Below are 15,367 nucleotides of genomic sequence, written 5' to 3' on the forward strand. Positions count from 1 at the left end.
ATATGAATACAAAGCAAAATGAATCCAGAATACAAAATGATCTACTGAATTGTGAAGCTCTTGTATTCTTAAAAAATGTATTTATTTCCTCTTTTTGTATCGCCCCTTTAGTGGTCTCAGGGTTAAGGGAACTGATCTTCTCCTCCGGTTACCCGGAAAAGGATTTAAAAAAAAAAAGCCAACAGATTCTAGGAGGTGCAAAACCAACAGATGGCTCCCAGAGCCAGTGGAATTGCCAGTGGAATCGCCAGTGGAATCTGCTACACTCGACGTGAGTTTGCTTGCGGGGAGGAGTGTAGAAAGTGCTGTTCGCAGACTGCGCGGTGAAGGAGAGACAGCGACAGCAGAGAGCCATAGTGCTGACGTTGAAGGCCCGGCCCTGTGAGGTTGCACAGGGTAAGTGGCGTTGGCCAGGAGGCAGTGGCGAAGGGGAAGGAAAGAGGATTTGGGCTGGGGGCGGGGCCTGCGGCGCAGCGCGGCTCCTGATTGCTGGAGCGCCGCTGCCAATCTCGCAGAATCGCTCGGTTAACCAGTGCGCTGGCTAGACGCGCTCAGATATACTGAGTGAGCCCGGAGAAGCAGTCTCAGATCCTGACGGTGCAGCAGCCCGCAGCCTCAGCCAGGGAGTCCCAGCCGCTTTCAATGGAGGAGAAGCCCGGCCAGCCACAGCCTCAGCACCATCACAGCCACCACCATCCGCACCATCACCCCCAGCAGCAGCAGCAGCAGCAGCAGCCGCACCACCACCACCATTATTATTTCTACAACCACAGCCACAACCACCATCATCACCACCATCACCAGCAGCCTCACCAGTACCTGCAGCATGGAGCCGAGGGCAGCCCCAAGGCCCAGCCTAAGGCGCTGAAACATGAGCAGAAACACGCCCTCCAGCAGCACCAGGAAACGCCGAAGAAGAAAACAGGTCTGGGAGGGAGGACGAGTGGGGGAAGGGGAATGGGGGTGGGGGGCAGGGGAGATGGGGGTGGGGCTGGATGTGGAAAGCGCGGACGCGGTCCGAGTGGTTGTGTGTGTGTGTGTGTGCGTGTGTGTGTCTCTGTGTCCTGCGGGGCTGGGGAAGCCCCCTTCCATTCTCCCAAAGCCCGGCCTGGGCCGCGGGCTTTGCAGCGCCCTCTCCTTCCCCTCAGCACGGGAGAGGCCCAACCAGGCCAGTGTGACCTTCCCGGCCCCCGCCCGGGCTGGAGGGAGACCCGGAGGGTCGGCCTTGGAAGTCCAGCCTCATCATTCCTTTCCCGTTTACCTTCCCGAGGCCCCGGAGGAACCTTAATTTGGTAGCCCTGATTTGGGGTGTCCATAGCTCTCCCCCCCCAAAGCCTTCGGGGTGTATCTCAAGAAGGCCTAGCGAATCCCGACTTGGGTGGTGTCGCGAGACCCTTTTGCAGGCGGCGAGGCGAGGGTAGGTGGGCAGAGTTGAGGAAGTGTCCTCCCTCACCCGCCACCCCAAGCCCACCTGTGGCCTTGGGGTTCCCCGTCTGGGGGGGGCGGCCGGGACCCCTCGTCTCTCGAGTCATTTCCACCTCTAGACGCCCCTTTCGGGCACCAGACCCCGCGGTCAGCCCTCGCGGCTCCTCGCGAGGCCGGCGCCCGGGCCCGCTCCCCCCAGAGCCGGCGCGGCTGGAATGTTCTCTCCTCCTCGCGGGGCCGCTTCCTGTCCGCCATGTTGGAAGCCGATTCCTGTCACCGACTCCGGCCCACTGAGGAGCGGAGGGGGAAGGGTGCCGAGGGGGCTCGGCGCGGCGGAGCTGGGGGGCTCGGGGTCCCCACCCGCGGCCGCCTTGCCCCCCGCACTGCGGGGGCGCCGTCGCCCCCGGCCCGTGGCCGCCCCTCCCCCCGCCGCCGGCCGGGTTGTGTAACCCGGTGGCGGCCGCGCGGTCCCGGGCGGGTCCCTGGGGTGAGGGGCGGGGGCGGTTGGGGTGGGGGAGGGAAGCGGCCACGAGGGGAGCGGCCTGCACCGGGCCCCGCGCGCCGGCGGCCGCGTTTCCCGCTCCCGGGTGCGGCGGGAGGCGCGGGCGGTCCGGGCGGGGAGCCGGCCTGGAAGTGGAGCCCGGAGCAGGAGGCCGCGGGCGGCGGCCGCGGCGCTCCTTGGGCAGGAGGGCTGGGGGGGGGTACATTTTGGGTAGAGGCGGTGCCTGAAGGCCGGGTGGGGTACCCAGCGGGAACCAGGCTCCCCGGTCACGAGTTTCTCTGCCACAGGAACCTCGTCTCCTGCCAGGTTCGCTCACGACTCCGCCTCTCAGGCTTTCACTTGGGCCCTTTCCCTCTAGCAGCTCATTTTTACAAGAAAAGCTTGTTTCGCTCCCTCAAGCCCCCCAGCATTTACCTTCCGGGCTTGGGTAGTGATTTCGAGGAGAGCGATTAGAAAAATGATTGGATGGGGGGAGAGGGCGAGTTTTTCTTGACCCCTGTTTCTTGTCCTTAAAGGAGAAACGAGGTGGCTCATCCATGAGGTTGGTTCACTACCATCTTGCCTCGGACGAGGCTTTTTTCCATGTAAGAAGGAAAGGTGTTTTTCTATTTTCAAATTGATGGCGAGCCCCAACGTCTTGATTTGAACAAATGTTAAATTGAGAGTAAAAGTCATTTTAGAAAACATTTGAGAAGAAATGAACTTAAAAAGTTTGTAACCAGGCAGATTTTTACAAATTTAAAGACTCCTTATAAATTGAAGAGAAATGAAGGGAATGGTAAGAAAATGGATGTTAAACCCAGCATATCAAATGTGATACAAGCAGTTACTGAGAGCTGGAGAAAAATTGCTGCTCTGTTGAAGACTTAATGTAATTTGAAGACTGAAATTGGAATGCCAGATTTTCCACTTTTGGGGGCAGGGACATCAGGTGTGCAGTAGAAGTGAACATATATATTATTTAATCTTAACGGATTTGGAACAGCTTGAAAACTATTAGAAAGTATACAACACTAAATGTTTTAACTTTAGGTCTTTTTCAACTTAGAGGAAAGAAAATCTTACTTCATTATAGTTGCTTGGAATATAAAGCAGTATTACTGTTCAGATTGGAAAATTGTATTTCGTTGGTCAGGTATTAATATACCCCTGCAGGCATCGTCTCTGCATATAGAAGCAGCCCCTGAACCATTCAAGGTGGCATTCTTCAAATTAGTATGTCTTATCCAGGAAGAGGATAGAGAGGGGAAACTGGGCTTAGCAGTTTTGAGAGAATGTAAACAATTTGGGATGAACAGTTTTACATGTGTGGCCTGGTTACAGTATTGTGACTTCAACATGTATAATGCTAATTTACTAAGAAAACTAGGAGCATTTTTGAAATGTATCTGTAATATGTTGAAGTGGGCTTTTATGACTCATTACCCACAAACCTATAAAGAGGAACCTGTTTTCTTTTTCCAGAAGAGGGCGCAAGAGAGGGCCAAATGTGTTCAGTAATTCCGGTTTCTAATCCAAAAGCTAGATTTATCGGGACTGAAGTTTTGCAGAGTCCATTTGAAGTAGGGTTAGATGCTTTAGCATGACAAACCTGAATAGTGAAAGTGCAGAGAGCTCTTTGACTTCTCTCAGTGATTCTGTGGTGTTTGCATTTTTCTTAAATACCTAAGTTTCTGAAAGAAAATGTCTCTGGTACGCTTTGCATACCAACAAAGTTACTATAGAAAAAAAATTTTTTAAGACTTTATATGAGAAAGAGGGTAGCACGAGACTCGGACCCTGAGATCATGACCTGAACATAAGGCAGACGCTTCACCGACTGAGCCACCCAGGTGCCCCTGGAAAAAACCTTAGTTAAATGAGAAATGCTATTTGTTATTAAAACTTGGGAGTAGAAGTATAGTGGCTTTTGAGCTGTTATTAAATTGTTTGGTGATTCCTGATATTGGAACCACTAAATACTAGTAATTTTAGGAAAAATTATCCTGGTTCACTTAAAAGTTTTGGCTTTGGTCCAGGTTAGTTTGGATATTGGAATTTTTTTAAGACTGCTTGCTTACCTTTGAGAAAGTTACGACTAATGGGCCCAAGAGTACAGACCTTTGTTTAGCCTGTTGGCATGTTAAATGGTATATGTAGTTTTTCTTTTTAGTCTAGAGTTGTACACAGGTAAACTTGGATCTGTTAAAAACGTTGAGAGCCTCTATTTAGGAACTTTTTTAAGAAAAAAGGAACCTTTCAGAAAACACCCTAAGCAGTGATCTCTTCTTTACTTGTAGTTTCATAGTTAGAATTTTTCCACCAAAGTTTGATTTGATTGGCTGTCAAAAAAAAAAAAAAAAAAAGTCAAAAATTACAACTCTACAGAAGTTAAGAGCTTTAACAAAACATTTTTTATGGTACAAGTTTTGTGCCATTCAGTCTTAGAACGATTATAGTCTTACTTTCTGAAAGTTAATACAGTAGAAGAAAATGCCTCTATTTGTTCATTCTTAGCGTCCTTATCTTTTTCTCTGATATGAAATGAGTGCCTTAAAATTATAGTACATCCTGTTGTACATCTTCCCAGACTGTGTTCTATTCCACATCAAATTCTTTTAAAACAATGGTTCTCACACTTGTAAAAAAAACAAACAAAAAAAAATCCTAGATCCTTTATGTTTTTAAAATTCATAAAGAGCTTTTACTTTGGGTTATATATCTGTTGATTACCATATTGGGAATTAAAACAATTTCAAAACAAGAATATAGTTCACATTCCTTTTAGCCTTCACAGGCTAAAGGCCCACAATAATGAATGAAAGTGACAAAGGCAAATTACTTGGTATTCTTATTGGACACCTCTCCCCCAATCCCCTGAAAAGCTGCCTTAAATGAATGTGTGTGTATTCTTCTATTATGTATCTGTTTCTAATTATTTCTAATTACTTGACCTCAAAATGCTTTTGGGAACATTTCATAGAAAGGTGGATAACTAATACTACTATTTTACGGGTAAGGAAATGGGAAAAGCTGTTGTTAGCCTAATTGAATAATGTATAGTAGTAAACTCTTTATGGTAGTTGAAGGTCTTAAACTTGAACACCATAACACTTTTTTAAAATTTTTTTTTTTTTTTTTTTAGATTTTATTTATTTGAGAGAGACAGAGATAGTGAGATAGAGAGCACAAGTGGGGAGGAAAGGGAGAAGCAGGCTCCCCACAGAGCAGGGGGCCCGATGCGGGACTCGATCCCAGGACCCTGGGATCATGACCTGAGCCGAAGGCAGACGCTCAACCGACTGAGCCACCCAGGCGCCCTAAAATTAGATACCTTTCATTGTAGTTTTGTTTAGTAAATAATATTGCATCACTTGTAGGCAGTATTACATAGTGATAGGATACTATGTTATAGGCAGACTGGAGTTCAGATTTCCAGTTCTCTATGTTGTGACTTGGGCAAGTTAATTTCCCTGAGAGTCTGCTTACCCAGATGTAAAATGAAGAAAATATATTTTAAAAGAGTTAGAAACATTGGTACATAGCTGTTTTGGTTTCATACATTAACAGTATGATCTAATGTCTGGGAAATGTCAAAATAAATTCAAGACCACTGTAGAAAGATTTCATGAGTATTAGATTTTTGTTCAGCAGAATGTAGTAGAAACTGCTTATGGTGACTACCAGCCATTTATGGTTGCATAGAAAGGGATTTTTTTTTTTTTTTTAAGATTCTATTTGAGAGCGCTCAAGAGAGCACGAGCAGAGGGGAGGGGCAGACAGGTGGGGGGGAGAAGCAGACTCCCAGCTGAACAAGGAGCCCAATGATATGGGGCTCAATCCCAGGACCCTGAGATCAGGGCCTGAGTTAAGTAGCTTAACTGACTGAGTCACCCAGGCGCCCCTGGGAAGGGATTCTTTAATTTCCATGTACAATTAATGTATCAACATAACTTGATTTTTGCCCAGAGGGTAGCTCTGTTCTTAATTGTAAAGGAAATTTTATAACAGCTTTGTGAGAACAATGGGGAGGTTGGTTCTTTTAGGTGAGGGGTGTTATGGCGTGCTGTTAAGAGGTCTTGTTCTTTCTGACCTCAGACTTTGGTTTGAATTCCAGCTTGGTTCAGACTCTTGCTTGGTAGACTTCTGATTACTAATATGGGGCTCACAAGTGTTTTCTCGTAGTTGTGAAATAATAACAGATCGTCAAGCTAATGCTCATAGCATAGTGTCTTTAAATGTTAGGTACTACTGTAATGTATATATTATAATTGTAAAAAAAAAAACCAACACCTTTTTTTTCCGCCCTCTCTAGGCTATGGTGAACTAAATGGTAATGCTGGAGAAAGAGAAATACCTTTAAAGAGCCTGGGTTCTGATGAAGCTACCAACCCTATTTCCAGGGTCCTCAATGGCAACCAACAAATTGTAGACACTAATCTGAAGCAGACTGTAAAGGCCAGCACCTTTGGGAAAGCAGGAATTAAAACCAGGAATTTCATTCAGAAAAACAGCATGGACAAAAAGAATGGGAAATCTTACGAAAATAAATCTGGAGAGAACCAGTCTGTAGACAAGACCGATACAGTAGCAATTCCAAATGGTGTTGTAACAACTAATTCTGGCTATATTACTAATGGTTATATGGGCAAAGGAGCAGATAATGATGGTAGTGGATCTGAGAGCGGATATACCACTCCTAAAAAAAGGAAAGCTAGGCGCAATAGTGCCAAGGGTTGTGAAAACCTTAATTTAGTTCAGGACAAAATAATGCAACAGGAGACCAGTGTCCCAACCTTAAAACAGGGACTTGAAACTTTCAAGCCTGACTACAGTGAACAAAAGGGAAATCGAGTAGATGGTTCGAAGCCCATTTGGAAGTATGAAGCTGGGCCTGGAGGAACAAATCGAGGAAAACCTGCTGTGGGTGATATGCTGCGGAAAAGCTCTGATATTAAACCTGGTGTGAGCAGCAAAAAGTTTGATGATCGACCCAAAGGAAAGCATGCTTCTGCTGTTACCTCCAAAGAGGACTCATGGACCCTATTTAAACCACCACCAGTTTTTCCAGTGGACAATAGCAGTGCTAAAATAGTTCCTAAAATAAGTTATGCAAGCAAAGTTAAGGAAAACCTCAACAAAACTGTACAGAATTCTTCTGTGTCGCCATCTTCATCTTCATCCTCTTCATCATCTACTGGGGAAACTCCGACCCAGTCTTCAAGTCGGTTATCCCAGGTCCCTATGTCAGCGCTGAAATCTGTTACTTCGGCCAACTTTTCTAATGGGCCTGTTTTAGCAGGGACTGATGCAAGTGTGTATTCTCCAGGGGGTCAGCCACTGCTAACTACTGCTGCTAATACTCTAACACCCATCTCGTCTGGGACTGATTCAGTTCTCCAGGACATGAGTCTGACTTCAGCAGCTGTTGAACAAATTAAATCTAGCCTTTTTATCTATCCTTCAAATATGCAAACTGTGCTGTTGAGCACGGCACAAGTGGATCTACCCTCTCAGACAGATCAGCAAAACCTGGGGGATATCTTCCAGAATCAGTGGGGTTTATCATTTATAAATGAGCCCAGTGCTGGCCCTGAGACTGTTATTGGGAAGTCATCAGATCATAAAGTGATGGAGGTGACATTTCAAGGGGAATATCCTGCCACTTTGGTTTCACAGGGTGCTGAAATAATCCCCTCAGGAACTGAGCATCCTGTGTTTCCCAAGGCTTATGAGCTGGAAAAACGGACTAGTCCTCAAGTTCTGGGTAGCATTCTAAAATCTGGGACTACTAGTGAGAGTGGAGCCTTACCCTTGGAACCCAGTCATATAGGTGACCTGCAAAAAGCAGACACCGGTAGTCAAGGTGCTTTAGTGTTTCTCTCAAAGGACTATGAGATAGAAAATCAAAATCCTCTGGCGTCTCCTACGAACACTTTGTTAGGCTCCGCCAAAGACCAGAGATACCAGAGAGGCCTAGAAAGAAATGATAGCTGGGGTTCTTTTGACCTGAGGGCTGCTATTGTATATCACACTAAAGGTAACTCATTTGTTCTTCTATAAAGATTCCTATTGGTTGATTTAACTTACATTAGCTGGTGTATTAAGGGTGAATTTTGGAAATTACTATGAGATTCTTTAAGAATTTGGAAACTAAGTTGAGAATAACAGTGGATAAGCAGCTGATAAACTAATTCAGGGTCTTTGGAAATAGTACTATTAAGAAGGAATGTTTACGTTTTCAACTTAAAAGCATTTTTTTTTTAAATATGTACAAGTATATTTGACTTCCTACACTTGGTTCAAAGAGTGAAGAGGGGTGGGGTTGTGCCTAAAGGGATGACATATTTTCTCTTGGGTTCTTTTTAAAATTTTTCTTTGAACAGATGTTCGCTCTTCTTTGCTTTTTATATCATATGCTTCTTTATTAGTGAGCTCACTTGATAGTTCTAATTTGTGTAAAATGAGTAGGAGCAGTGTTTTTGAGGAGGAGTCCAAAAAGATGGAGTGTCAAACTATTTTTCCTCTTATACGAAGAAATAGTGGGTGCTGAATGGGAAATGGAAAATAATTTCAATAACTGCAACGGCAAGCCCAATTAGCATGGTAGGAACGAGGCTCTTGGAATCTGTACTTTCCATAGCCCAAAGCCTATGTTAAAAAAAGGAATCCGATATCTTTCAAGTTCCATGCGCATAACTTTTTTAGAATATGGTTTATTTGTGTCTTTTTTTTTAAGTCAAAATTTATATCAGAGAGAGAGCAAGCGTCGGGAGGGGCAGAGGGAGAATGCTGAGCAGGGAGTCCACTGCAGGGCTTAGTCCCAGGACCCTGAGATCATGACCTGAGCCAAAATCAGAGTCGATGCTTAACCGACTGAGCCACCCAGGCACCCCATTTGTGTCTTAAAAATAGGCTGTATGGCAGGGCGCCTGGGTGGCTTAGTTGGTTAAGCGACTGCCTTTGGCTGGCTCAGGTCGATCCTGGAGTCCCAGGATCGAGTCCCACATTGGACTCCCTGCTCAGCAGGGAGTCTGCTTCTCCCTCTGACCCTCTGCCGCTCGTGTGTTCTCTCTCTCTCAAATAAATAAATAAAATCTTTTTTTTTTTTAAGATTTTATTTATTTATTTGACAGACACAGCGAGAGAGGGAACACAAGCAGAGGGGGTGGGAGAGAGAGAAGCAGGCTTCCCGCCGAGCAGGGAGCCCGATGTGGGGCTCGATCCCAGGACCCTGGGATCATGACCTGAGCCGAAGGCAGACGCTTAACGACTGAGCCACCCAGGCAACCCCTAAATAAATAAAATCTTTAAAAATATATATATATATGCTGTATGGCATAACTTATTATCCCTACAGCAAATAACGAGGCTTAGTGAATGATGTTTACAACCTAGGTACTTTTGAGAACAGTGATTTTCAGTCTTCCATATTCCCCTCCTCCCCTAACAGAAATCTGTACCCCATGCATGCATACACACACCTAAGATATGCTGCACATTCCCATTTTTAACATTGGCTCTTTTAGGCAGTGACTTGCAACTGCAGGGAAGGGGCAGCATATCATATAGTGGGGATGAGGTAATTACCATATTCTCCCTGGAAGAATCACTGCCTCAGAGATGAATAACAAAGCTATTTATGTGACTTTTAAGCAAATTGCCTCCTCTGCATACCTTTCCTTATCTGCAAACTGGAAGACATTAGTAAAATGAACAGATGTCCTTTTTCTATTTTTCTTCCCTTTAAAAAATGGGAGTAAGTAGTAGTATTGCCTTATGGGAGTTTAGGAGTAGAAATCCTGGCAGATAAAATTACCTGTCTTCACTTTTTTCTCCAGCACTGCTATTTGGAAGTAAATGAATTAACCAGGAAGTGAATGTTTTTAGGAAAGTTAGGGCAAAAAAATTGCTTAGTTTCTTAAGACTTGTGGTTAATTATCAGTTAAATTCTGCTGGGGGAGTTGGCGTTTTGGGTGGTATCTTCTGTGCCATCTGCCCTCCAGAGACCTTTATTGGGAAAAGCTTTACCTGAGTATTTTGTATTGGTGGTCATTGTGTGAACCTGAGAGGATATCTGATTATGTTCTTCTGTAACCTGCAAAAAAAGTCCGGGACAAGTTGTTCCGTTAAGTGGCGGTTGGCTGGTGGTTTTATATAGATTTTTATTATGGAGAATTGTAAGCCTTTTTAAATGGGGGTATTAACTCCTGTATTTATTTCTAGGTATTGTGTATGCATTTTCCGTATAGGTAGGCTAACTAGATAGGAAATCAGTGGTATTTAGATGAGCTAAATGCCCCCACATGGGTGCAGTTATATTTAATTTTGCTGATATTACCGAATGATCTGCTTTAGTAAAGTGCATCAATTTGAGTTTTGTAGTTGGATATTACTGAGATTAAATTGGTATTGATTGTCGCCCCCCCCCCCCACCCGAACAATGGATAACATTCAGTTCAGTTAGTTCCCAGTGGCAGGTTCTTTGAATTACTGCCAAATGTGGATTGGTTCATTAGGTCACTAATTTTTCTTTGAATTTGTTTTGAATTACAACCTTTTGAAGATCTGCAGATCTTTCTCATAAGCGAAGGCTGGCTTTTTTTTCCCCCCAAGTTGTCTTAAACTCTAAAGGAGGTAATAATCAGTTTGGCTTATTGGAATACTTTAAAAGAGCACCTGTATTTTCTTGGTCCGTTAGTGTAGTCTTCTCTTTCAACTTTCAAAGGCAGTCGCTTACTGAGTTAAAGTTAGGCTCAGGAATAGAAGTTCTTAGGTATACCTCCTAACTTCAAAAATAAGCTCTTCAACAACTTTATTTGGAAATAGTAGGTAAGAGGGTGCTTGGTGTCAGTTCAGTAGGAATGGTGCATTTTTTAGATTAAACATTAATTACTTGCAGCCTTAGACTAATGTTCAGTACATTTTGAGGATATGAAATACAGATATGATGAGGTATAAAAAAAGATTGGTGGGAATTCTTGGGATTTTTCTTTTTACACATTATGTTATTAACTTAAGAAACAGGAGGGTTAATCTTTATATTATCTGGGGGAATATTGTACCATTACATAGCAGTATTAATATTTATGGTGAGATGTAGGTTCTATTCTCTATTATTCTCAAGTGGCACTTAAGGGGTGAACTTTAAAGTGATATCTTTTTAAACTGACTATGAAAAAATTTATATTCAAAAGTGGAACCTATAATGAACCCCAATGTACCCATCGTCTAGCCTGAACATTTAAAAAGCATGGTCATTCTTACTTCACCTGCCTACCTTCACGCTTTCTTTGGTAGCAGTGTCAAGAGCAAATTCCAGGTAACCTAACATCTTGCTAGTTGATACTTAATGTTAGAGTAATAGCTTTTAATGCACATACCCAGGACATATAACTGTTGCCTCCTTTAAAGCATTTACTTTTCAAGAGACTTGTAATACTAGACCCTTTAACTTTTTGAGGTGAATATTTGATTTTGAAATGGTCATTTGAAGTAATTTGATTAAAAAAAAAGTCATTTGAAGCCAAATCTGTTGAAATAGGTTGGTGTGAGTTGTGTGTTTGGTCAGTGTTTGTTTAAACCAGGTTGATTTATCTTGCCTAACTAATAATGCACTGAAGGTTATCAAGCATTCAGAATGCTGATATTTTGGAGTATTCATGAAAAAATAATTTGATATGGTAAATTTTACCCAGCATGTAGAGATGCAGGGGGAGATGAATAAAATAAGGTGTAATTCTTAATGGTTGAAGTGAGTCAACATGACAGTTATCTAGTATAAAATGTCCTTGAAGGGAACACTAGGCTATAGTATGAAACTTTAAGAATTTGTTTCTCTGTTACCTCCATAGGTTATTGGCATAAATGATTTGATTTACTAGATCTGGGCCACACCCTGGAATAAAAATGTGTTTTAACTCACTAGGTGGTGGTTCTCATTGCCAGCTAGGATTGGGAACTCCAAGTCTAGAGAGCTTTCTTCAGCTTAATCCTTTTTTTCTTTTTCTCTGCCACAGTTGTGCAGTAATATATATGTGTGTATGTTTTCCTTTCCCTTATGATGTACTTAGAGGCAAAGTACTTTGCTTAGTTATGGAAGACTTCGAAAGGGTGAGTCTTTTTCTTTGAAGAGCTTAAGTAGAGGTGAAAACAATACACAAGTTTACTAGGCAAGATTTTAAGTGTCATACAGATACAAATACCTAGAAGACTTCAGTGGAAGGAGAATTTTTAATGGAGTAAAGGTGGGAAGAGTAAATGTGGGTTTGTTTTCATGGAGGCAGCAGTATTTAAACTGAGTTTTGATGGATGGGGAAGATTTTTTGACTTACGGAAATGCAGAGAGGAGGAAGACAAAGAATAGATAAGTTGGAGAATCCTGAGTAAATAAATATTGGAAAGGTTCTTTTTTGGATGTGGTGAGGGAACATAGAAGGAAGGTAAGTTGCTACCAGATCATCAGATCAGTCTGGAGGCAGGTGGGGAGCCACTGAATATCAGGGAGATGGGCTGGTGGAATGGAAGTAACTTAACTGCACAGAAGACAGGTGAATGCTGAAGTATTCCTAATTACTGTGTACCTGAAAAAAAATCATTTGTCATTTTTAAGCCTGGGCTTCTAAATTTATAAAATAGCACATCAGCCTTTGTTTTATTGTACACTTTTAAAAACTGAGTTGGTATTATTAACCTTGCATTCGGCTAGATTAATGTGGCACCAATTTGTAAGATACATTGGAAGTCATTTTTCTTTTTTTTTTTTTTTTTTTTTAAAGATTTTATTTATTTGACAGAGAGAGACAGCGAGAGAGAACACAAGCATGGGGAGTGGGAGAGGGAGAAGCAGGCTTCCTGCCGAGCGGGGAGCCCGATGCGAGGCTCGATCCCAGGACCCTGGGATCATGACCTGAGCTGAAGGCAGATGCTTAACGACTGAGCCACCCAGGCGCCCCCCTAAAATCCCTTTTTAAAAATAAATGTTTATTGGGGTGCCTGGGTGGCTCAATCGTTAAGCGTCTGCCTTCAGCTCAGGTTATGATCCCAGTGTCTTGGGATCGAGCCCCGCATCGGGCCCCCTGCTCGGCGGAAGCCTGCTTCTCCCTCTCTCACTCCCCCTGCTTGTGTTCCCTCTCTCGCTGTGTCTCTCTCTGTCAAATAAATAAATAAAATCTAAAAAAAAAATAAAAAGGGATTTTAGGTTTGGGAATGCAGAAGCTGATCTACGGGGTATGAGGAGGCAGAGACAAGTTATGGTTAATCCATCAAAGGGAAGGGGGACTATGTATACAGTTTAGACTTTTGTTTACAGAAAGATCTGAATACTAAATTTTTTTTTTTTAAGATTTTTATTTATTTATTTGACAGAGAGAGACACGGTGAGAGAGGGAACACAAGCAGGGGGAGTGGGAGAGGGAGAAGCAGGCTTCCCGCGGAGCAGGGAGCCCAATGTGGGGCTCGATCCCAGGACCCTGGGATCATGACCTGAGCCGAAGGCAGATGCCCAACGACTGAGCCACCCAGGTGCCCAAGCTCCAAGTTTCTAATGTATGTATCTAGAGGTGGTCCAGACAGTTCTATTTAGTTTGGTGTAGCTCCAAATTGGGAATATAAGACTGAAGTTGATGCAATGAAAAGTTATATTAAGTATCTCCTAAAAAGGTGATGACTTCTAAGTACTTTAGTCAAATTGACTTGAAAATAAGCTGTTATCAGGATGCCTGGCTGGCTCAGTCAGTAGAGCATGCAACTCTCAGTCAGTCTCTGCTCCCACCATGGGGCTGGAACTCACAACCCCAGACCAAGAGTCGTACACTCCACTGACTGAGCCAGGCAGATGCCCCTAAAATTAAAAAAATTAAATAAGCTGTTAATTCTCTGGTATAGTCAAAATGGAAAAGAAAAGGGTGGGGAGAAGATTCTGACAGTCTTTGCAAAAGAATAGGGAGGTACTCCGGACTGACTGGTTGGGAAGGGAAATCAGAATAGCAAAACATGGTGCTAAGATACCCAGTAATGGCTTGATAGGGGATTGGAAGGCAAGATCAGTGGTAGATTGATCTGGGGGTTCTCAGTTGTAGCAGTCCCCTTGTTTGGCCTTATATTTGATTTGTTTCCTTTTGGGGTGGGAAGACATGCTTTTTATTGTTTATTTTTGTTTAGATTTTTTTTTAAACATTATTTAGAGAGAGTGAGAGAGTGCATGCATAGGGGCAAAGGGAGAGGGAGACAGAATCGCAAGGAGACTCTTTCCAGCACAGCGCTGGACACAGGGCTCAGTCCCATGACCTAAGCCAAAATCAAGAGTTGGACGCCCAACTGACTGAGCCACCCAGGTGCCCTGAGACATGTGCTTTTTAAAATGTTTAAATGTTTTTAAAGGATTTTTTAAGGTACTAATTTTTTTTTTTTTTTGAGAGGGAGAGAGCTTGAGAGAGTGTGTGGGCAGGGGAGGTGGGGAAGGGCAGAGAGAGAATCTTAAGCAGGTTCCTCGCCCAGCACAGAGCCCAGTGCGGGGCTCAGTCTCACGACCCTGAGATCATGACCTGAGCCAAAATCAAGATTCAGATTCTTAACCAACAGCCACCCAGGTGCCCCTTAAATGTATGTTAAACTGGGACAATAGTATCATTCAATTTTAAAAGTAAAAAAAAAAATAAGCCTCAAGTTGGTTTTAACCCTCTTAGCTTTAAGTCTTTTTCTTTGAAGAATTAAATGCTGAATTTTTGGTTGGACCATATGCAGTTGCTGTTTTTGTAGGTCAAATCAGTTTCAAATGGACCTAATACTACTTTGTTATATTATTACTTCCTGACTGATTTATGAGTAATATTTTATTGAAATGTTTACATATTGCACCGAGCTCTGTGTGAAGCAATTGTGATAAGTAGATGAAAAGAGGGGATTCATGTCTTTAAGGAATTCAGTCTAAAAGGGAAACATACATGGAAAGAAATACATGACTAGTGTGACTGCTCTGTAGAAAAATATATAAAACGTGTTTGGAACATAGAGTTACCCCTAAAGGGGGTGGGAGGGTCAGGAGAGGCAAGTAGGATTCAAAAGAGAAGTGGAAATTGGCTTATTTATTGTACAAGGAAAGTCATAACTATTTTAGGTGGAGGAAATGGAATAGTATTTGAACATGCTAGTCATTTCAGAGTGCTTCAAGGAAGGTGAGTGGTGCAAGTTAGAAAAATCTTTGATTTAGTCCTCCAGTTTATTTATTGATATACGGCTGTGTCAAATGCTGGAAGTTTTATACAAGACAAACAGATCTAGTCTCCCTGTAGGCAGGGAGAATCCATTGAAATGTTTTGGTCCCTTTTAGGTTTGTATTTTTATTTTTTATTTTATTTTATTTTTTTTTTAAGATTTTATTTGTTTTATTAGAGAGTGAGCGAGAGAGAAACAGCGTGAGAGAGGAGAGGGTCAGAGGGAGAAGCAGGCTCCCCGCTGAGC

At 43.1% G+C, this 15,367-nt stretch overlaps 1 protein-coding gene across 1 annotated transcript in view; it reads left to right on the forward strand.

Annotated features, from left to right (window-relative positions):
• Positions 1-561: 561 nt before the first annotated feature.
• Positions 562-15,367, forward strand: part of NUFIP2 (nuclear FMR1 interacting protein 2) — a 31,681-nt gene continuing 16,875 nt past the window's right edge. The window contains exons 1-2 of the mRNA XM_035027673.1: positions 562-925; positions 6,222-7,946. Of these exons, the coding sequence (XP_034883564.1) occupies positions 643-925; positions 6,222-7,946 (2,008 nt within the window). The 5' untranslated portion in view covers positions 562-642. The remainder of the gene's footprint in view (positions 926-6,221; positions 7,947-15,367) is intronic.

The sequence above is a fragment of the Mirounga leonina genome, unplaced genomic scaffold, assembly GCF_011800145.1.
Source record: "Mirounga leonina isolate KUSES-001 unplaced genomic scaffold, KU_Mleo_1.0 Mir_200, whole genome shotgun sequence".
Taxonomy (NCBI): Eukaryota; Metazoa; Chordata; class Mammalia; order Carnivora; family Phocidae; genus Mirounga; species Mirounga leonina.